Source organism: Mobula hypostoma, chromosome Y (assembly GCF_963921235.1).
Source record: "Mobula hypostoma chromosome Y, sMobHyp1.1, whole genome shotgun sequence".
In the NCBI taxonomy this organism is placed as follows: Eukaryota; Metazoa; Chordata; class Chondrichthyes; order Myliobatiformes; family Myliobatidae; genus Mobula; species Mobula hypostoma.
The window spans coordinates 486,897-511,147 of NC_086130.1; the positions used below are offsets into that span (position 1 = coordinate 486,897).

Consider the following 24,251-nt stretch of genomic DNA (forward strand, 5'->3'; position numbering starts at 1 on the left):
TCGGAAGAGGAAAGGATAACAATCAAAACCAAATGCAGTAGTGAAATGAACGTGAAGCCACTGCGTGAGATTTTCGCTGCAATGATAAAGTACAACTTTAATTTTGAAAGGGTACGTCGGTTTACGGGACATTTGCAAGATGGTTTCAGTCCTTACAAAGAACTGTATGATAGAAAAATGCGCGAGGCTCAACAGTCAAGCAAGCCTTCTACATCAGTCACAGCAGATGACGAACCTCGAACTTCGACATCGAGGCCGGCAGTGATAGGAGTAGATGAGCCACCTGCTCTAATGGAAACAGATGACGAAATGACATGTATATGTCGGCCCAGATCAGAGGTGATGCAATCGGCAATCGGCACTGATCTGAGCCGACAATTACGTGTCGGGTGGCATCTAATTAATTAGCATGTTTATTTCGGCTTTTTTCTTAAAGATGTGCTGTGTACCTCCTGGCTACCGCTGGACTCCTGCGTGCTTCTCGGCAATGTATTGCTCAGCGGCCCGGAGGGTGGGGGCCACTGCACCACCCAAACTCCAACAACTCAGTCTAACACGCCATCATCAGTGTGCTCGGCGCTGTCCCGATTCCCGTAAGTGATACTACACTGTACATACATTATTTCTACTTTATATAGGCTGTGCATTTTTACGTGCTATTTGCTATGATTTGGCAGCTTCATAGCTTGAAGGTTACTGGAGAGCGTTTGTGCCGTGTTTCTGTGGAGAGCGCTTGTGTGAGATTTTCTGCTGACGGCGCTTCCGTGAGATTTTCGCTTCGGCGAACAGTGCCGGCAATGATTGTGGAAAAATATTTCTACTTTATATAGGCTGTGTATTAATCACATCATTCCTGCTTTTACTGTATGTTACTGTTATTTTGGGTTTTATGTGTTATTTGGCATGATTTGGTAGGTTATTTTTGGGTCTACGAATGCTCACAAAATTTTCCCATATAAATAAATGGTAATTGCTTCTTCGCTTTACAACATTTCGGCTTACGAACATTTCATAGGAATGCTCTACTTTCGGATGGCGGGGGAAACCTGTATTTAGACAATCTGAAAATGTTTATTCTGAATAATATCCTTAATTGCAATAATTAAAATTAGCAATTTCTAAAGAGAAGTATTTTAATAATGATTTCAAAACCCTGTTTACAACATTCTGTATGCCACTATAAACCTTACATTAAAATCTAATTACAATTACTTTATCAACCAATTATTAACTCACTTAATAGACTATTATGATACAAGATAATACCACATATTGACTTTTTAACACTGGGACAGAATCATCACATACAAACTATCTAAAGAGTGGTAAACAGTTTGTTAGCCTTAAAAGAAAAAAGCTACTTTGAATTATCTTCAAAAAGCGGGCCTTAACAGCCATGATTTATTCATTTCACTATTCAACACTTTACAAATCAGCAGCACCCACTCCTCATTCCCTGCTCCTTCTCCACAATTCACTCCACCTTTCACCCCACCTCACCTTTCCCTACCTACTCAACCTACAGCGCTCTGCCTCATGTTCCTCCCTCTGCTCCACTTCACCCAGTCCACCACACTCTTCTCCATGTATTCCTTCCGTCCCATCCCTCTCTGTCGCCAATATCCGCTTATCTTCCTCTACCAACCTATTCCTCCCTCTTCTCCCATTGCACAACATTGTTCTTAAAAACCTTCATCCCCATCCTCGAGCAACTACAACCACCTCATCTTCTCCTGAACCCCTCTTTCCCCTTTTACACTCCTACCTTCTCCTCCTCCTGACACACAATAACCTTTCTATCCTCATCCATAACCTCTCATCCCGGCTTCTTCCAATACCCGACTCATCCCAACCAACTTCCCTCTGCCTCTTCTGATCCACTTCAACACCACTCACCTCCTGCCAAAACCTCCAATCCACATCCTTTCTTTCCATATCTCTAACCTCCTCCCCCTCAGTCCTGAAGCTTCCAATGCCTCTTATCCCGTTTCAAACCTATCCTTCCCAAATCCCTATCTCCCCCTTGCCAACTTGTCTCCAAGCCCCTTTCCCACTCTGACTCCCTTCACCCTCATTCACTCTAACCCTCTTTCCCCCTCCAATCTAGTTCCTCACCACTAAACCTTACCACTATGATACCCTTACCATTTCATTATTCATCACATGCCACATCCTTGTTCCCTCCCAAAAAACCTCCCTCCCTTCCCCTTCTTTCTCAAACTCATTTCCCTCCCCTCTCGAACGCACGGCCGTAAAGCATTTTCCAATCAAGTTTCAATTAATTTCACCAACTATTCCTCACCCTCTTTCCACAAAGGCTCGGCTTTGGGAACCGCTGCTGATATCACACAAACATGCAACCCAGATTGCCCGCCCCGGAGACAGAGTAAGTAAACCCTTCTCGAGCAGGAAAACATGTATGTCACGAAGTCTTTCGGCCTGAAGCATCGACTGTACTCTTTTCCGTAGATGCTGTCTGGCCTAATGAGTTCCTCCAGCATTTTGTGTGTTGCACAAGTCAACCTATCTGTACAGCAAAACTTTTATCCCCTCCTACTTCAAATACAAAATCTCGACACCACCAGAAAACAGAGACAAAACCGTCTTCAGGCAATAAGGGGTGTGTAATCCACAATTAGTCCGAAGGCTTATTTAAAAGCTACAAATATAAAATTAGTACTTCTTGTTGCGGGCGGCTACATGCCGCTTATGGTATCTGACTTCCGTCTGTTTTTAGTCGGAACCCGGGAAAAAAATTACCTTGCTTTTTTAAAAATTAAGGTAAATAAAAGCTGGCTTTATAAAAAATAAAATGTGCAAGTGGTCGCGCATCAAGTAAATGGGCCGGGCGATTGCGCTGCCTCCTACCTAGCTGGTAAAAGCCGCCTGTTGTGGTCTGCGCAATGGTTTTGCTTGGAGTTTTACTTTTATTTTTCTTGCTGGGTTAAATGTGTAGTTTTTTTCTCTCTCAGCTCCTCGGTTGAGCCCTCGGCCCTGCTCATGCTGACGCAGTCCTGCCGCTTCCCTCCACTTCCTCTCCTTAGTGCTGGGTTACTTAATGCCTCAGGGCCACTCAACCGGCGTCCCCAAATCCACGACAAATCAGTGTTTCATCCGAAAGCAACGATACATGTCACCCCACTAGGAATAGGGTTCCCCTGGTCCTCACCTACCACCCCACCAGCCCCCGGGTCCAACATATTATTCTCCGTAACTTCCGCCACCTCCAACGGGATCCCACCACTAAGCACATCTTTCCCTCCCCCCCCCGCATTGCAGGGATTGCTTCCTACGCGACTCCCTTGTCCATTCATCCCCCCATCCCTCCCCACTGATCTCCCTCCTGGCACTTACCCTGGTAAGCAGAACAAGTGCTACACAGGCCCCTACACTTCCTCCCTTACCAGCATTCAGGGCCCCAAACAGTCCTCCCAGGTGAGGCAACACTTCACCTGTGAGTCGGCTGGGGTGATATACTGCGTCCGGTGCTCCCAATGTGGCTTTTTATATATTGGTGAGACCCGACGCAGACTGGGAGACCGCTTTGCTGAACATCTACGCTCTGTCCGCCAGAGAAAGCAGGATCTCCCAGTGGCCACACATTTTAATTCCACATCCCATTCCCATTCTGACATGTCTATCCACGGCCTCCTCTACTGTAAAGATGAAGCCACACTCAGGTTGGAGGAACAACACCTTATATTCCGTAGGGTAGCCTCCAACCTGATGGTGTGAACATCGGCTTCTCTAACTTCCGCTAATGCCCCACCTCCCCCTCGTACCCCATCTGTTACTCATTTTTATGCACACATTCTTTCTCTCACTCTCCTTTTTCTCCCTCTGTCCCTCTGAATATACCTCTTGCCCATCCTCTGGGTTCCCCCCCCCTTGTCTTTCTTCCCGGACCTCCTGTCCCATGATCCTCTCATATCCCTTTTCCCTATCACCTGTCCAGCTCTCGGCTCTATCCCTCCCCCTCCTGTCTTCTCCTATCATTTTGGATCTCCCCCTCCCCCTCCTACTTTCAAATCCCTTACTAGCTCTTCCTTCAGTTAGTCCTGACGAAGGGTCTCGGCCTGAAACGTCGACTGCACCTCTTCCTACAGATGCTGCCTGGCCTGCTGCGTTCACCAGCAACTTTGATGTGTGTTGCTTGAATTTCCAGCATCTGCAGAATTCCTGTTGTTTGCGTTCTCAAAATTGTCGCTTGTGTAGATTCAATAATCATAGTACTTAGACCCGCCCATAAAAATACATTTACGAGACACAATAAAATGACATCGACAAGGAAAAGATGATAGGATATACGGCTGTCAGTTGGATGACGTCTGTAGACAGGATGTGTAGTTTTAGGGCGCGCGGTGACGAGGAGGGTGATTGACGTAAAAGTCGGCGAAGGGAAAAATGGCGGTGGTGGTGTTAGATGAGTTTCAGCGCGCCCAATCCTTGATCAGCACTGACCGTAACGCGTCTATAGACATCCTGCACAGTATCGGTAAGTGAGTTGCGGTGATAGATGTGGTCATTGGAGGGATAACGGGTAGAAAGGTGCCTGGTCGAGCAGCTAATGCTGCTGACTCACTGTTAGTGCTACCTGGGCCTAATCGGCACTTACCGTCCTTCTCTCACTGCCTGAATGTCGGTTGACGGATATACCGACCAATACAGAACTCGCACAGAGCAATCGGGCTCCTAATAAAATGCGAGGCGGTGTGTGCAGGAGCATTAGCGCCAATCCGTTAAATGAAATTACTATAGGGGGAGAGGTTTGAAACTGCTCGACAACCCGGAGCATACAATTCAACCAGGTTTCCTTTAAGGTTCTGTTGCTAATGCAACAACTTCATCTGGATTCCGCTTAATTGGGCCATCGGTTAATAGGTGCAGCCATTTTTTTTTTCGCGAACAGCTCTTAAAGAACAAATACAGATCGGAAAAAATAGCCGTGCTTTCCTTCATTTGTTTGGGAGACAGTCACGTGCACTTGTGTGGTTGTTAGACGCTAACTACAACATGCTTAGAGTGAACAGTTCCATTTGCTGCTTATTCTTGCGTTAAGTTATCCATTTGAGTCGACGGATGCCAATTCAAAAACAAGATTTTTTTTTGTTTTTTTAGAACCTTGCCAGATGTCACGCCGATAGTTGTTATGACACATTTGTTCTCTATCTTTTAAATACTTATTCAGAATTATAGTATTTCGTATACTGTTTGGAATGTCACAGGGGTGCATGTATACTCATTTGGGGAACTACATAGTACTGCAAGGGTATGCTTGACTATGTGTGGAAAAAACATTTGGAAACTAGGCCCAAAAGTGACAATTGAGCAAGGTATATTTAACTCTGAAACTAGCTAATTGGAGCAGCTGCTTAATGGGCCAAATTGTGCTGGTCCTGATGTGTCCCTATTAACTAGAATCCACTGTACTCAAACTGGGAATTTGAAATGTATTGTTTTGGAGGAAAAAAAAACCTATATATACATATCAGTATTGTCAATGTACTGATTTAATTATTTTGGAAATAACTTAAAGTTGAGACACAGTCAGAATCTTTGTCTCATAAAATGCAAATAAGTAGTCGGGATTCAGTTTTTCCTGTCTCCTAGAATGCAAATATAAAAAATGTTTGAAATCAAAATATGATTGGCAAAATGCAAATAATTTGACTACAGCTCTGTCTTTAATACCATCATTCCAAATAAACTGATTCCTAAGTTCCGGAACCTGGGCTTTAGCACTCAGATCTGCAGCTAGATCTTCAACTTCCTCACAGACAGGACCCAGGCTGTAAAAATAGGGGACAAGCTCTCCTCTACAATCACTCTGAGCACCGGTGCCCCACAAGGCTGTGTACTCAGTCCCCTGCTGTACTCACTGTACACCCATGATTGTGTAGCCAAATGTCTATCAAACTCAATATGTAAGTTTGCTGATGACACAACAATTGTAGGCCGTATCTCAGGTAATGATGAGTTTGAGTATGGAGAGGAAATTAAGAACCTGGTGGCATGGTGCGAAGACAATAACCTATCCCTCAATGTCAGCAAGATGAAGGAATTGGTTGTTGACTTCAGAAGGAGTAGCAGACTGCACGACCCAATTTACATTGGTGGTGCGCAAGTGGAACAGGTCAAAAGCTTTAAGTTCCTCGGGGTCAATATCACAAATGACCTGACTTGGTCCAAGCAAGCAGAGTTCACAGCTAAGAAGGCCCACCAGCACCTTTATTTCCTGAGAAAACTAAAGAAATTTGGCCTGTCCTCTAAAACCCTCACTAATTTTTATAGGTGCACAGTAGAAAGCATTCTTCTAGGGTACATCACAACCTGGTATGGAAGTTGTCCTGTCCAAGACCGAAAGAAGCTGCAGAAGATCGTGAACACGGCGCAGCACATCACACAAACCAATCTTCCGTCCTTGGACTCACTTTATACCGCACGCTGTTGGAGCAGTGCTGCCAGGATAATCAAGGACACGACCCACCCAACCAACACACTTTTCGTCCCTCTTCCCTTCAGGAGAAGGCTCAGGAGCTTGAAGACTCGTAGGGCGAAGGGAAGTGGGTGTCGGTTACATCTTAGGGGGAGGGACCAGGCTGTGGGTCTCCTCTAACTTTGGCTTCTACTTCAGATAGGCATTAAGATTTGACTTCCTTTTCTTAAGTTTCCTCTCGTGTAGCAGGAAATTATGTCGGGAATGTCTCTCTCTGCCTTGTTGCTGTGCTCTCAGTCAAGGTAATTACAGGTGTCCCCCGCTTTGGAACGTTTGCTTTACGAAATCTCACTGTTATGAAAGACCTACATTAGTTACCTATTTTTGCTAACAGAAGGTGTTTTCACTGTTACGAAAAAAGGCAGCACGTGAAAAAAAGCGGCTGCTCTCCCCCGGATTCGGAATGGCATTCTTGCCGGCATTGCTTAAACACCTGCCTGTGAACAGCCGTTTGCAAGATGAGTTCTACGGTATTGGAAAAGCCTGAAAGACCTCGTAAGGGTGTTACACTTAGCGTAAAACTAGACATAATTAAGCGTTTCGATCACGGTGAACGAAGTAAGGACAAAGTGAGTTTGGCTTGTGGAAGTTGATGAAGATGATGTTGAAGAGGTTTTGGCATCCCATGACTAAGAACCGATAGATGAAGAGCTGATGCTATTGGAAGAGGAAAGGATAACAATCGAAACCGAACACAGTAGCGAAAGTGAAGTCATCCTGGAACTGAAAGTGAAGCAACTGCGTGAGATTTTCGCTGCAATGATAAAGTACGACTTTAGTTTTGAAAGGGTATGTCGGTTTAGGGCATATTTGCAACATGGTTTGAGTGCTTACAAAGAACTGTATGATCTAAAAATGTGCGAGGCTAAGCAGTCAAATAAGCCTTCCACATCAGCCATAGCAGACGACGAACCTCAACCTTCGACATCGAGGCGGGCAGCCATAGAAGAAGATAACCTGCCTGCCCTGATCGACGATGAGGGTGACACCACAGTGTCCCACCACCCCAACCCCTGGGCCCCAGACAGATACCAATTCGCGGAGAATGAAGCGGTAGCTGGAACGCACTCAGCACATTTTTAAGAAAAAAAGCCGAAATAAACAAGCTAATTAATTAGGTGCCGCGTGGCATTGTTAATGTTGGCCCAGATCAGAGGTGATTGCCGATTGCTTCGCCTCTGATCTGGGCCGACATACGTGCCGGGTGGCACCTAATTAATTAGCATGTTTATTTCGGCTTTTTTCTTAAAGTTGTGCTGTGTGCCTCCCGGCCACCGCTGTACCCCTGCGTTCTTCGAGGATCGGTATCGGTTTGCTGCCTGGAGGGTGGGGGCCACTGCACCACCCCATCCTCCGACGACTCAGCCTAACACACCATCATCAGTGTGCTCGATGTCTTCACGATTCCCGTAAGTGATACTACACTGTACATACATTATTTCTACTTTATATAGGCTGTGTATTTTTACGTGTTATTTGGTATGATTTGGCAGCTTCAGAGCTTAAAGGTTACTGGAGAGCGCTTGCGCCGTGTTTCTGTAGAGAGCGCTTGCGTGAGATTTTCGCTACGGAGAACAGTGCGGGCAATTATTGTAGAGAAGTATTTCTACTTCATATAGGCTGTGTATTTATTATATCATTCCTGCTTTTACCATATGTTACTGTTATTTTAGGTTTTATGTGTTATTTGGCATGATTTTGTAGGTTATTTTTGGGTCTGCGAATGCTCACAAATTTTTCCCATATAAGTAAATAGTAATTACTTCTTTGCTTTACGACGTTCTGGGTTAAGAACCGTTTCATAGGAACATTCTGCCTTCGGATGACAGGGGAAACCTGTGTCAATAAACTGGTCCATGATTTGTGTGTTCGTGGTGATGCTACTGCTGAGGAACTTCATGGTGAGATTTCCCTTCTCCATCTTTGTCTTCAGATTCACCCAGGATGTGTTACTCTGCTAATTATAGAATCTCTTCATTATTAAAGTTCTCAACATGAAAATGCAGTGACTCTTCAATGTTACTAGCATTAACATCCTCTAAACCCACTTCATTGTCCAGTTCAATGATGTTTTGGATGGCTGGTTCTGCCTGAAATCCTAGGATGCTGTTGCGTGCTTGTGGCCATAGCTTCTTCCACATTCCATTCATGCAGTTTCAAATTACTTCATCCCAGGCTCTCTGATATTGTCTACAGCTTTTGTAGACGAGGCAGGGCATGAAGTAATACCTGATTGGGTGTGAGTGGCTCAGACCTTTCATTGGCTGATTAAATGTTTACTGTAATGATGTATGCTCTTGAGAAGTTTTAAATGTTGGAATTAATTTTTGTCAATAAAAAAGATCAATAAAAAATTGCATAACTGCATTGTAAGGAATCAGCGCTGTGTGGGTTCTGTTTATAGATAAGTTTTAGAATAAGCTGCGATTTAACCAATAAGGGAGCCCAAAAAGAATGCCTGCTTGTCATGAAAAATAAAGACTTCAATAATCACCAGCTTCATTGTCTCTCCAGTGGCTTAGAGCATAGTCATAGCTGAGCTTGACTATTGTCTCTATATTAAAATGAATAGTGGTCTGTGGAGTCTGAGTATTGGGGGGGAAAGCATCAGTTTACAAGGAGATATTTAGAAAGGGGAAAATAAATTCACATAAGGACCGTAGAGAAGCTTGAGAAGAAAAGGGCTTCAATAGTTAGAGAAGCATCAGGAGATTCTGTGGCTGTGAAAGGCACCCAGATGGTATGTTGCCTCCCAAGTGGCAGATTCATGGACATTTTAGATTGGATCCATGGTATTCTACAAGGGAAGACTGAGCAGCGGCAGTTGTACATATTTATACCAATGACATAGGTAGCGAGAGTGAAGAGATCCTGAAGAGTCCATATAGGGAGATAGGTAGAAAACTGAAAAACAGTACTCCAGAGGTACTAGATTACCTATTCTGCCATGCACCAGTGAAGGTAAGAAAGGAGTGATATAGGAAGTGAATACGTGCCTAAGCTATTAGTTCAGCGGACAGATTTCAGATTTCTGGATTACTAGGATCTCTTCTGTGGAATATATAATCAGAAGAAAAAGGACAGGTACACTTAAACTTGAGCTAGACCAAATCCTTGCAGGTGCATTTGTTAGAGCTGTGGGGAAGGGTTTAAATTAATCTGAAGAGGTATGGGAACTGGAGTGATAGGGCTGACTATGGGGTAGTTGGTACACAAATTAATGCAGAATGTAGTGAGATTATGAGGAAAGAAAAGGAGGTTGGTATGGCAAAATTGTAGTTAGTGGAATGAGTTAAATTGTCTTTAAATACTAGGGGAGTGGCTATCGGAATGCTGGAAAATGCTCCTGGAGAAGTACTAATTGGTTACAAAGAAATGGTGGATACATTCAATAAGCATTTTGCATCATACTTTGCTTACAAAGTCACCAGTAATATGCCAGAAATTTGAGAGTGCCTGGGGGCAGAAGTGAATATAGTTAATGTTTGAGTTGAGCCTAGCCATATAGTCATAAGTATGGCCATATAGTCATGGTTGGCTCTTGGTGACTAGTGATGTTCTACAGTGATTTCTGTTGTGTTGCAACTGTTTTGTTTTCAAGTTATATGTTAATATCTTGGTTAGAGAAAGAGAAGCAGAATAAACAGTGTAAAGGTACTAAGGTAGAAGGGCTGAAATGTGTGTACCTCAATGAAAGAAGCATCAGGAACAAAGGTGATGAACTGCGAGCTTGGATACATACATGGAATTATGATGTACTGGCCATTACAGAGACTTGGCTGGCACCAGGGCAGGAATGGATTCTCAATATTCCTGGGTTTTAGTGCTTTAATAGAGATGGAGGAGGTAAGGGGAGGAGGGGTGGCATTACTGGTCAAGGATACTATTACAGCTACAGAAAGTGTGGGTAATGTAGCAGGATACTCTTTTGAGTCAGTATGGGTGGAAGTCAGGAACAGGAAGGGAGCAGTTACTCTACTGGGGGTATTCTATAGGCCCCCTGCTAGCAGCAGAGTTACAGAGGAGCAGATTGGGAGGCAGATTTTGGAAAGGTGCAAAAATAACAGAGTTGTTATCATGGGTGACTTTAACTTACCTAATATTGATTGGCACCTGATTAGTTCCGGGGTTTAGATGGGGCAGAGTTTGTTGAGTGTGTCCAGGACGGATTCCTGTCACAGAATGTGGGCAGGCCGACTAGGGGGAATGCCATACTAGATCCAATACTAGGTAATGAACCGGGTCAGGTCACAGATCTCTCAGTGGGTGAGCATCTGGGGGACAGTGACCACCGCTCCCTGGCCTTTAGCATTATCATGGAAAAGGATAGAGTCGGAGAGGATAGGAACATTTTTAATTGGGGAAAGGCACATTATGAGGCTATAAGGCTAGAACTTGAGGGTGTGAATTGGGATGATGTTTTTGCAGGGAAATGTACTATGGGCATGTGGTCGATGTTTAGAGATCTCTTGCAGGATGTTAGGGATAAATTTGTCCCGGTGGGGAAGATAAAGAATGGTAGGGTGAAGGAACCATGGGTGACAAGTGAGGGGAAAATCTAGTCAGGTGGAAGAAGGCAGCATACATGGGGTTTAGGATGCAAGGAACAGATGGGTCTATTGAGGAATATAGGGAAGCAAGAAAGGAGCTTAAGAAGGGGCTGAGAAGAGCAAGAAGGGGGCATGAGAAGGCCTTGGTGAGTAGGGTAAAGGAAAACCCCAAGGCATTCTTCAATTATGTGAAGAACAAAAGGATGACAGGAGTGAAGGTAGGACCGATTAGAGATACAGGTGGAAAGATGTGCCTGGAGGCTGTGGAAGTGACCGAAGTCCTCAGTGAATACTTCTCTTTGGTATTCACCAATGAGAGGGAACTTGATGATGGTGAGGACAATATGAGTGAAGTTGATGTTCTGGAGCATGTAGATATTAAGGGAGAGGAGGTGTTGGAGTTGTTAAAATACATTAGGACGGATAAGTCTCTGGGGCCTGATGGAATATTCCCCCAGGCTGCTCCATGAGGCAAGGGAGGAGATTGCTGAGCCTCTGGCTAGGATCTTTATGTCCTCGTTGTCCACGGGAAAGGTATCGGAGTATTGGAGGGAGGCGAATATTGTCCCCTTGTTCAAAAAAGGTGGTAGGGATAGTCCGGGTAATTATAGACCTGTGAGCCTTACGTCTGTGGTGGGAAAGCTGTTGGAAAAGATTCTTAGAGATAGGATTTATGGGCATTTAGAGAATCATGGTCTGATCAGGGACAGTCAGCATGGCTTTGTGAAGGGCAGATCGTGTCTAACAAGCCTGACAGAGTTCTTTGAGGAGGTGACCAGGCATATAGATGAGGGTAGTGCAGTGGATGTGATCTGTATGGAGTTTAGTAAGGCATTTGACAAGGTTCCACATGGTAGGCTTATTCAGAAGGTCAGAAGGCATGGGATCCAGGGAAGTTTGGCCAGGTGGATTCAGAATTGGCTTGCCTGCAGAAGGCAGAGGGTCGTGGTGGAGGGAGTACATTCAGATTGGAGGATTGTGACTAGTGGTGTCCCACAAGGATCTATTCTGGGACCTCTACTTTTTGTGATTTTTATTAACGACCTGGATGTGGGGGTAGAGGGGTGGGTTGGCAAGTTTGCAGACGACACAGAGGTTGTTGGTGTTGTAGATAGTGTAGAGGATTGTTGAAGATTGCAGAGAGACATTGATAGGATGCAGAAGTGGGCTGAGAAGTGGCAGATGGGGTTCAACCTGGAGAAGTGTGAGGTGATACACTTTGGAAGGACACACTCCAAGGCAGAGTTCAAAGTAAATGGCAGGATACCTGGTAGTGTGGAGGAGCAGAGGGATCTGGGGGTACATGTCCACAGATCCCTGAAAGTTGTCTCATAGGTGGATAGGGTAGTTAAGAAAGCTTATGGGGTGTTAACTTTCATATTTTGAGTGATAGAGTTTAAGAGTTGCGAGGTAATGATACAGCTCTATAAAACTGTGGTTAGGCCACACTTGGAGTACTGTGACCAGTTCTGGTCTCCTCACTATAGGAAGGATGTGGACGCATTGGAAAGGGTACAGAGGAGATTTATCAGGATGCTGCCTGGTTTAGAGAGTATGCATTATGATCAGAGATTAAGGGAGCTAGGGCTTTACTCTTTGGAGAGAAGGAGGATGAGAGGAGACATGATAGAGATAATAAGATAATACAAGATAATAAGAGGAATAGATAGAGTGGATAGCCAGCGCCTCTTCCCCAATACAAAAGGACATAGCTTTAAGGTAAGGGGTGGGAAGTTCAAGGGGGATATTAGAGGAAGGTTTTTTACTCAGAGAGTGGTTGGTGCGTGGAATGCACTGCTTGAGTCAGTGGTGGAGGCAGATACATTAGTGAAGTTTAAGAGACTACTAGATAGATATGTGGAGGAATTTAAGGTGGGGGGTTATATGGGAGGCAGGGTTTGAGGGTGGGCTCAGCATTGTGGGCCGAAGGGCCTGTAATGTGCTGTACTATTCTATGTTCTGTGTTAATGGAATTGATGACTTTGTAGCCAATTTTGTATACAAAACAAAGATAGGTGGAAGGCAGTCAGGAGAATGGGTGCACCAGTGCTGATTGTCAGCAGGTTATTTATGTTATTTCTGCTCTGCACAGACTGGCATTCTGGTGAGGAATTAGAGGTACAGAGGTCCAGGTTTTGGAGCTTTTCAATCAAATCTGATTATGTAGGAATTATTGTGTAGTATTAGTGGCGTGACTTCAGAGAACTGGGAAGAAGGCTGAAAAGCAGGACTTCCAGGGTGGTTATCTCCGGTTTGCTTCCAGTTCCTCGCGCTGGAGGGGGCAAGGACAGGGAGATAATGGATCTGAATGTGTGGCTGAGGAACTGGTGCAGGAAGCAAGGATTTACATTCTTGAACCATGGGTATGTTTCGGGGTAAGGATGAATTGTACAAAAGGGACGGGGGACCAGCATTCTGGCAGGCAGGTTTGCCACTGCAACACGGGTGTGTTTAAACTAAGTAGTGCGGGGGAGGGGACAATCTGGAAACATAAGGATGGCGATAAAGAGAAAGTGAGAATAAGAAAAGTTAAGAAAGACAGCAGAATCAACGGAGCAGAAAGCTCAAGAAGGGATTGTACAGTATGGCCAAGTGAAATAGGAATTGATATGGGAGATGAGGGGAGTAATGAATTAAAAGTATTGTATATGAACACACGGAGTATAAGAAATAAAGTGGACGAGCTTGAGACACAGTTGGAAATTGGTAAGTATGATATTGTGGGAATAACAGAGACAGGGCTTCAAATGGACAGGCCTAGGAAATGAATATTCAAGGCTATACGTCCTATCGAAAGGACAGACTGATGGGCAGAGGGGGTGGGGTGGCTCTGTTGGTGAGGAATGATATTCAGTCCCTTGCAAGGGGGGACATAGAATCAGGAGACGCAGAGTCAGTAGGAATGGAACTGAGAAATTCTAAGGGTAGAAAGACCCTAATGGGAGTTATCTACAGGCCTCCGAGCAGTAGTCTGGATGTAGGGTGTAAGTTGAATCAAGAGTTAAAATTCGCATGTCATAAAGATAATGCTACAGTTGTTATGGGGGACTTCAACATGCAGGTAGACTGGAGGAATCAGGTTGGTACTGGACCCCAAGAAAGGGAGTTTGTGGAGTCCCTCCGAGATGGATTCTTAGAACAGCTTGTACTGGAACCTACCAGAGAGAACGCAATTCTAGATTTAGTGTTGTTCAATGAACCGGATTTGATCAGGGACCTCGAGGTAAAGGAGCCATTAGGAGGTAGTGACCATAATATGATAAGTTTTAATCTACAATTTGAGTGGGAGAAGGGAAACTCGGAAGTGTCAGTACTACAGTTGAACAAAGGGAACTATGGTGCTATGAGGGAGGAGCTGGCCAAAGTTCAATGGAACAATACCCTAGCAGGGATAACAGTGGAACAGCAATGGCAAACGTTTCTGGGAATAATGTAGAAGGTGCAGGATCAGTTCGTTCCAAAGAGGAAGAAAGATCCTAAGGGGAGTAAGGGGAGGTCGTGGCTGACAAGGGCAGTAATGGACAGTATAAAAATAAAAGAGAAGAAGTATAACATAGCAAAGACGAGTGGGAAGCCGGCGGATTGGGAAACTTTTAAAGAGCAACAGAAGGTAACGAGAAAGACAATACGCGGAGAAAAAATGAGATACGAAGGTAAACTAGCCAAGAATATAAAGGAGGATAGTAAAAGCTTCTTTAGGTATGTGAAAAGGAAAAAAAATAGTTAAGACCAAAATTGGGCCCTTGAAGACAGAAGCGGGTGAATTTGTTATGGGGAACAAGGAAATGGCAGACAAGTTGAACAGGTACTTTGGATCTGTCTTCACTAGGGAAGACACAAACAATCTCCCAGATATAATAGTGGCCAAAGGACCTAGGGTAATGTGTGAACTGAAGGAAAGTTATATTAGGCAGAAAATGGAGTTGGATAGACTGTTGGGTCTGAAGGCTGATAAGTACCCAGGACCTGATGATCTGCATCCCAGGGTACTTAAGGAAGTGGCTTCAGAAATCGTGACGCATTGGTAATCATTTTCCAATGTTCTATAAATTCAGGATCAGTTCCTGTGGATTGGAAGGTGGCTAATGTTGTCCCTCTCTTCAAGAAGGGAGGAAGAGAGAAAATGGAATTATAGACCGGTTAGCCTGACGTGGAGGGTGGGAAAGATGCTGGAGTCAATGATAAAAGATGAAATTACGACACATCTGGATAGCAGTAACAGGACCAGTCCAAGTCAGCATGGATTTATGAAGGGGAAATCGTGCTTGACTAATCTTCTGGAATTTTTTGAGGATGTAACTATGAAAATGGACAAAGGAGAGCCAGTGGATGTAGTGTACCTGGACTTTCAGAAAGCCTTTGATAAAAGTCCCACGTAGGAGACTAGTGGGCAAAATTAGGGCGTATGGTATTGAGGGCAGAGTACTGACATGGATTGGAAGTTGACTGGCTGACAGAAAACAAAGAGTAGCGATTAACGGGTCCCTTTTAGAATGGCAGGCGGTGACCAGTGGGATACCACAGGGTTCAGTGCTGGGACCGCAGCTGTTTACAATATATATTAATGATTTAGTTGAGGGAATTAAAAGTAACATTAGCAAATTTGACGATCACACAAAGCTGGGTAGCAGTGTGAAATGTGAGGAGGATGTTATGAGAATGCAGGGTGACTTGGACAGGCTGGGTGAGTGGGCAGATGCATGGCAGATGCAGTTTAGTGTGGATAAATGTGAGGTTATCCACTTTGGTGGTAAGAACAGGAAGGCAGATTATCATCTAAATGGAGTCAAGTTATGAAAAGGGGAAGTACAACGAGATCTAGGTGTTCTTGTACATCAGTCACTGAAAGCAAGCATGCAGGTACAGCAGGCAGTGAAGAAAGCTAATGGCATGCTGGCCTTCATAACAAGGGGAATTGAGTATAAGAGCAAAGAGGTCCTTCTGCAGCTGTACAGGGCCCTGGTGAGACCACACCTGGAGTACTGTGTGCAGTTTTGGTCTCCAAATTTGAGGAAGTAGGTTCACTAAGTGGGAATTCCTGGGATGGCGGGTCTGTCATATGTTGAAAGATTGGAGCGACTGGGCTTGTATACTCTGGAATTTAGAAGGCTGAGAGGGGATTTTATTGAAACATATAAGATTATTAAGGGATTGGACACGCTGGAGGTAGGAAGCATGTTCCCACTGATGGGTGAGTCCAGAACCAGAGGCCACAGTTTAAGAATAAGGGGTAGGCCATTTAGAATGGAGTTGAGGAAAAACTTTTTCACCCGGAGAGTGGTGGATATATGGAATGCTCTGCCCCAGAAGGCTATGGAGGCCAAGTCTCTGGATGCTTTCAAGAAAGAGATGGCTAGAGCTCTTAAAGATAGCGGAATCAAAGGTTATGGGGATAAGGCAGGAACTGGATACTGATTGTGGATGATCAGCCATGATCACAGTGAATGTCCGTGCTGGGTCGAAGAGCTGAATGGCCTACTCCTGCACTTATTGTCTATTGTCTATTGCCTTTGAAGAATCATTAGATCCTGGAGTGTTTGTGGAGGACTGAACTTAGTTCAGTGTGTGAAGCCGTGAGACATAGTGTGTGTGTGACCTGTGTGAACTTAGCCCTCGTATCATTCCCAAAGAGACAGCTGTAAGTTGTTAATCTAAACAAGCTGAAGGCAGATTCTTTGGCCAAGGACAGACTCTGCACACTTTCACAGAACAGAGTACACACAGACTGGCAACTAATATTAACCCGTCATTTAGAAGAGTCCAAGAATAATTTCTTGTGTCCCCCGATTCCCTTCAAACTTTATCAGTAGTCTCCCTTCTTCAAGCTTAATACATTAATTTTAGATCAAACTCTTTCATCCTCCATCTGTATGTGAAATTCAATCATACTGTGATCACTCTTTCGAAGACTACAAGACTACAAGATCGTTAATCTTACCTGTGTAAACGTAACTTTGCTAGATGAAATAACGACAGCACAAAAAGATCGTTACTTATCTTTCCACTTGTTTATTTTTTTGAGCTCAGCCGGCGAGTGAACTTAGACCTGACATCAGGGAAGACCCTTTCTCATCTCCCCGGCGGTTCTACAAGTTCACTGCCCAATGTCAGAATTGTCAGAAGTTATAGGGCCACCGATACAAAGAACAATCAGTTTGATAACCATTCCGGTCAAGTCAATGGACTATTGATACAGAGAACAATCAGTTTGATAACTATTCTGGTCAGGTCAATGGACTATTGATACAAAGAACAATCAGTGTGATAACTATTCTGGTCAAGTCAATGGACTATTGGTACAAAAGTACAATCAGTTTGATAACTAATCTGGTCAAGTCAATGGACTATTGATACAAAGAACAATCAGTTTGATAACTATTCTGGTCAGGTCAATGGACTATTGATACAAAGAACAATCAGTTTGATAACCATTCTGGTCAAGTCAATGGACTATTGTTACAAAAGAACAATCAGTTTGATAACCATTCCGGTCAAGTCAGTGGACTATTGATACAGAGAACAATCAGTTTGATAACTATTCTGGTCAAGTCAATGGACTATTGATACAAAGAACAATCAGTTTGATAACTATTCTAGTCAAGTCAATGGACTATTGGTACAAAAGTACAATCAGTTTGATAACTATTCTGGTCAAGTCAATGGACTATTGATACAAAGAACAATCAGTTTGATAACTATTCCAGTCAAGTCGTCGGACTATTGATACAAAAGTACAATCAATTTGTTAGACACTCCTGTCACCTTAATTAAAGAAAAGAATGTCCTACCTGGTTTGCTGGAGCCACAACTTAATTACAAAGATAAGAACATCCGTCAAATTTATACTTTAATTAAGAAAGGAATGTTTTGTCTAATTTCCGCTTGGTACTGTTTTTGTCAAAATCAAAAGGTGTGAAAAGCCCAGAGACATCTCATGTGGATCTGGGTGAACTTTAATCATCTTGCTCCAGAGAAAGCAGCAGTGAGACATTATTCAAACACACTGCAGTCACAGACATAGTGCTTAATTCATTGTTTACAGAAACCTTGAGAATCCCCCATTCCCTTAAACTTTATCATTCCCTCCTTTTTATCATTAAATGATAACTTTTAAGAACAGATTGTTGCTTCTGCAACATGATACAAACATACCCAACTTGCTCCTCATTCTACTTGCTTAGCCTAGTAGGGACCGAAAAGTGTTAACATGGGGGCCTCCCGAAACAGGAGCAGGTCCCCTTAGGGTCATTAAAATCATCATTAACCAATGCATTTTTCAGTCCTTATCAGTTCCACCATGTTTACAGTCTGTTCGATGTATCCACTGGACCTGCCCTTCCACCTTCACTGCAGTAGGTGTTGTCAGTAGCACTTGGTATGGTCCTTCCCACCTCGGTTCCAGCTTCTGACGATCCCATTTCTTAATCAGAGCAAAATCTCCAGGTTCAATGGTGGGGTAGGCTGGGTGCCGTCATCTCGATTGCATGTCGTACCTGTGAATGCAAGCTTTGGAGAGTTTTAGTTAACTTGCATAAATATTTTCCCATCTCCTCCCCTAGGGTACGCATGTTCATCCTTTCAGGAAAGGGGCTTCCCTTCCTCCACCATCAACTCTGCTCTCAAACGCATCCCTCCCATTTCACGCACATCTGCTCTCATTCCATCCTCCTGCCACGTCACTAGGAATAGGGTTCCCTTTGTCCTCACCTACCACCCCACCAGCCTCAAGGTCCAACATACTATTCTCCGTAACTTCCGCCACCTCCAACGGGATCCCACCACTAAGCACATCTTTCCCTCCCCCCCCCGCTTTCTGCAGGGATCGCTCCGTATGTGACTCCCTTGTCCATTCATGCCCCCCATCCGTTACCACCGATCTCCCTCCTGGCACTTATCCTTGTAAGTCGAACAAGTGCTACACTTGCCCTTACACAAGTGGTCCCCAACCACCGGGCTGCAAAGCATGTGCTACCGGGCCACGAGGAAGAGTCAACTGCACCTTTCCTCATTCCCTGTCATGCATACTATTGAACTTGAATGCACGCGAGGTCATTACCCATGCAAGGACATCAGTAGGTCATTAACCTACAGCTACTCGATGAGTAAAAAACAAGAGTCGCTTGAAGAGTTTTTTTGGAAGAGGTGGTAGGAGACATAAAAGACTAATGATGATGATAATGCAGAGACAGCTGAGGCCGAGACTGCAAAAAGAAAGCTTCCCTCAACAGAAAATACGATGAGTCTTACATAAAATATGGTTTTATTGCTACCGGTGACTCGCACACTTCACGCCTCCTCTGTGTGATATGTGGAGACAAGCTGTCTAGTGAGGCATTGAAGCCCTCAAAACTGCTTTGGCACCTTGAGTCGAAGCACCCTGCACTTAAAGACAAACCCGTTGAGTGTTCTGAGCGGAAGAAAAACGTGAGCAAGGGGAACAGAAGCAAGAGCTGAGAGCCACCATCTCCACAAATGCTGCTGCTCTGAGAGCGTCGTAGTTATACTTAGTGGCTAGCCGTATTGCTAAGGCTAGGAAGTCTTTCACTGTTGGTGAAGAATTGATTCTGTCTGCTGCCAAGGACATGAACTGTTGGGAGAAGCTGCAGCTAACAAGATGGCACAGGTTTCTCTTACAGTTTCAAGGAGAATCGATGACATAGTGGAGGACATCGAAGCACAGCTGTTGGAACGGCTTAACGAGTCTGGTTTCACTACCTGAGTCAAAGGGGTTGCTCCTGAATGCCAGTCTACACACTGTGTCACACACAGGGAAATGCTGGCTAGCTGAGAAATGTCATCTGATCGTAACAGCATTTTGAGTGACGTTCTTGAAGTTATCAGTCACATCAAAGCAAAAGCCCTTAACTCACATCTGTTTGAGCAGCTTTGCGAGGAATTCGATGCAGAGCATAAACACCTTCTCTTACACACTGAAGTCAGCTGGTGTATCAAGGGGGAGAGCCCTGGCCAGGGTTTTTGAGTTAAGAGAGCAGCTATAGAGATTTCTTTCAAGAAAAAAGGCACCACTGGCAGCACCCTTCAGTGACGAGGAGTGGAGAGCAAAACTCGCTTATCTGTGTGACATCTTCAACCAGCTCAATGAACTCAATTTGTCACTTCAGGGGAGAATGACAACTGTCTTCAAGTTGGCAGATAAAATGTCTGCTTTCAAAGCCAAACTGGAACTGTGGGGACGGCGGTGGACAGGGGCATATTTGGCATGTTCCCAACATGAGCTGGGAATTTGTGAGAGACTGAAGCTGCACCATCCTTCTCACAGTTGGTGTGCGATCACCTGTCTTCGTTGTCGACAGAATTTGAGCGTTACTTGCCAACTGCAAATGACCCAAGATGTGCAAAGGAATGGGTCCGTGACTCATTTGTGAATGTTCCTGGTGAATCATCCATGTCAGCACGGGAAGGAGATCAACTCCCTGAGCTTGCAAATGATGGTGGGCTGACAAGTATGTTTGACGTAACATCTCTGCCTGCATTCCGGATCAAAGTCAAGGCTGAATATCCTGAGATAGCCACGAAAGCACTGAAAACTTTGCTTCCATTTCCAACATCATATCTCTGCGAAGCGGAGTTTTCTGCAATGAATGCAATGAAAACTAAATTGCAGAATAGACTAGACATAAGGAACCCCTTCATGACTTATAATTGACTTATCACTATATTCATGCGAGGAAAATATGTGCTGTGTGTTTAATATTAAATTTGTTAGATAAACCCTTTTTGAAACGAAATTGAGTGTATTTGCCACTGATCAGTGACTTATAGTTGACTTATCACTTATAGTCTGGTTGTGATTAACACCCCCTCCCCCCGTCGGCCAGTTCGCAAGAGTATTGTCAATATTATATCGGTCCGTGGTGCAAAAAAGGGTGGGGACCCCTGCCTTACACTTCCTCCCTCACCACCATTCAGGGCCCCAGACAGTCCTTCCAGGTGAGGCGACACTTCACCTGTGAGTCGACTGGGGTGATATACTGCGTCCGGTGCTCCCGGTGCGGTCTTCTATGTATTGGCGAGACCTGACTCAGGCTGGGAGACCGCTTTGCTGAACACCTACGCTCTGTCTGCCAGAGAAAGCAGGATCTCCCAGTGGCCACACATTTTAATTCCACATCCCATTCCCATTCTGACATGTCTATCCACGGCCTCACCAACTGTAAAGATGAAGCCACACTCAGGTTGGAGGAACAACACCTTATATTCCGTCTGGGTAGCCTCCAACCTGCTGGCACGAATATTGACTTCTCTAACTTCCGTTAATGCCCCACCTCTCCTTCACACCCCATCTCTTATTTATTTATTTAATATATTTTTAATACATTTTTTATTCCTCCTTTTTTTTTCTCTCTTTTCTCCCTCTGTACCTCTCACTATAACGCCTTGCCTGCTGTCCACCCTCCGGGCTCCCCTCCCCGCTTCTCTTTCTCCCCAGGCTTCCCGTCCCATGATCCTCTCCCTTCTCCAGCCCTTTAGCTCCATCCCTCCCCCTCCTGTCTTCTATCATTTCAAATCTCTTACTATCTCTTCTTTCAATTAGTCCTGACCAAGGGTCCTGGCCCGAAACGTGGACTGTACCTCTTCCTAGAGATGCTGCCTGGCCTGCTGCATTCACCAGCAGTTTTTGTGTGTGTTGCTTGAATTTCCAGCATTTGGAGATTTCCTTGTGTCTTTGTTGCATTTTCAGTAAGTTTTGCTTTTAAACCTGCATTGGTGTGGTGTATTTGTTATTTTTACCTAGTTGTCACATTGACTTCCAAACTGCGCCTTGTAAAGCATGAAAATGCCCGACATAGGCCACTCATGGTCTGAGTGGACGTTCCCTCCCCTCCCTTTCTTTAAATGAGTGTGCCAGATGTAGTTTTCTGCACCTCCAACCCACCTCCGTAGCCCTGTACTTCTGATGATCTCTGTTTGACAGTGCTGAAGTTATGCTTTATCAGGTGTGCATAGCTTGGACACTTTTGTTTGTAGTTGAACACTCCAGGACAGTAGCATTCTTTGTTGCGTCCTATTCATTGTTCCTTCCAGTTTCAGGGATCGAACCGACTGGTGGGTGGGCTGTCTTAAAAAGGTGCACATTTGTGTTTGCACATGCTCAGTGTGGGCTAAGGGAAAGAGTTCATTTTGAGGGATGGGAAAGAGTGCTGACTTCTGGAAAACAGGTGGTCATTGATTTTCTTGCACAATGTCATTGTAATCTTATTGTGATGAATATATTTGTGGACATTAGTGACTATGAAAGATATAAATTCCTGGTGATTTGTTTTTGTGGAATAGTTCAGGTTCATGGTGACAGCTCCCTTGCATTCCAAAGAATGGGACATCCTTTTTCCCCTACAGTAAGGAGATCCTTACTTAAAGGTTCATTTGGTTGTAAATGTGGAAAGGGAGAGTGTGTGTGGTAAGGCGAGGTATTTTATTTCAGACTGATGTTTTGAAGCTGTAGTCCTAAAGGTCTGATGGTAAATACCTGTACTTTCTCTTTTGTCGTTTTCGTTACTTTGCCTTTTGTTTTGCACTGTAATTATTTTTGCACTTTTTAGAAATTTTTACCTCTTTTCATATAAACACTTTTTCATTGAACGCAAACAACAGGAATTCTGCAGATGCTGGAAATTCAAGCAACACACACCAAAGTTGCTGGTGAACACAGCAGGCCAGGCAGCATCTATAGGAAGAGGTGCAGTCGACGTTTCAGGCCGAGACCCTTCATCTGGACCTGAGGCGACTGTACCTCTTCCTACAGATGCTGCCTGGCCTGCTGTGTTCACCAGCAACTTTGATGTGTGTTGCTTTTTCATTGAATGTGCTTTTGCAGCCTGCCAACTGATCTTTAAAGTATGCACCTTTGTAAGGCTACATGTTCCTCACCAAAACCCACAGTGTGACAGCGAGGCATGACTTAGTGGCGTGATGTCATACAATTACATTTAACTCATAATGTATTATTTGAACAAAAATGCTTAAATAATGTGTTTACAATATTACTGAAATATTAAATACCCAACACTTCTGAGATCGCTTAGAACCTAGAATTTTGGCACTATGAGTAACGTAGCTTGACTTACCTATGTTACTGTGCCATTTGTAGCTGTGGTCTTTTGTGATGTCTCCTGGAAATCATACAAAGACAGACCTTCGATACTGAGAAGATGGCATTTAAAGGTTAACACTAGTATTTGTTAATGTGATACTGTGACACCTTTCCTGAAGTTTAGGTAAATGGATTATCTGATCTTAGATTCAAAACTCTTTGAAGATCCTTTATTTATTCAGTAGCTGAAGTGTACCTAGCACGTTGAGTAAATTTGAGGCTGCACTCCCATCATACCCAGCCATTTCCCCACCACCACCAGTTTCCTCTGTCTGGTGGAATTTGTCCTCATTCTCAGTAATTTCTCCTTTGGCTCCTCCTACTTCCTTTAAACTAAAGGTGTAGCCACATGGATCCTAGCTATTCCTGTCTTTTGGTTGGCTATGGGGAACAGTCTATGTTCCAAGCCTTTACTGGTGTCATTGTCCAACATTTGTTTACTCTACATCGATAACTGCATTGGTGCTATTTCGTGCACTCATCAACTTGACCAACTCACTGACTTTATCAGCTTTACATCCAGTTTCCACCCTTGCCTCAAATATGCCTTGTCCATTTCTGACACCTCCATTCTCTTTCTCAATCTCTCTGTCTCTATCTCAGGAGATAGCTTATCCGCTGATGTCTGTTTTAAACCTACTGATTTTTGTGGCTACTTGGTCTGTACCTCTTCCTACCCTCTTGCTTGTAAAAATGCAATCCTCTCCTCTGATTTCCCATGTCTCTGTCACATCTGCTCTCAGGAAGAGGCTTTTCATTTGTCCTCCTTCTTCAATAGAAATGGCTTCCTTTCGTCCACCATCAATACTGCCCTCACTGCATATCCTCCATTTCACGCAGGTTTGACCTCACCCCATCCTCCTGGCACCCCACCAGAGATGGTTCCTCTTTTCCTCACCCACCATCATACCAACCTCCACGTCCAGCACATAATTTTCCTCCATAACTTCTGCCATCTTCAGTGGTATTTCACCAGTAATCACATCTTCACTTCCCTCTCCCCAACCTTTTTGCTTTCTGCAGGGATCACTCCCTATGTTTCTCTTTTGTCCATTTGTTCCTTCCCACTGATCTCCCTTCTGGCACATCCTTG

The 24,251-nt window shown here is 44.2% G+C and overlaps 1 protein-coding gene across 1 annotated transcript in view; it reads left to right on the forward strand.

Moving 5' to 3' along the window:
* Positions 1 to 4,404: 4,404 nt before the first annotated feature.
* The window catches only part of LOC134341060 (26S proteasome non-ATPase regulatory subunit 11), a 184,021-nt gene continuing 164,174 nt past the window's right edge, over positions 4,405 to 24,251 (forward strand). Inside the window, exon 1 of the mRNA XM_063038808.1 lies at positions 4,405 to 4,495. Coding sequence (XP_062894878.1) covers positions 4,405 to 4,495 — 91 coding nt within the window. The remainder of the gene's footprint in view (positions 4,496 to 24,251) is intronic.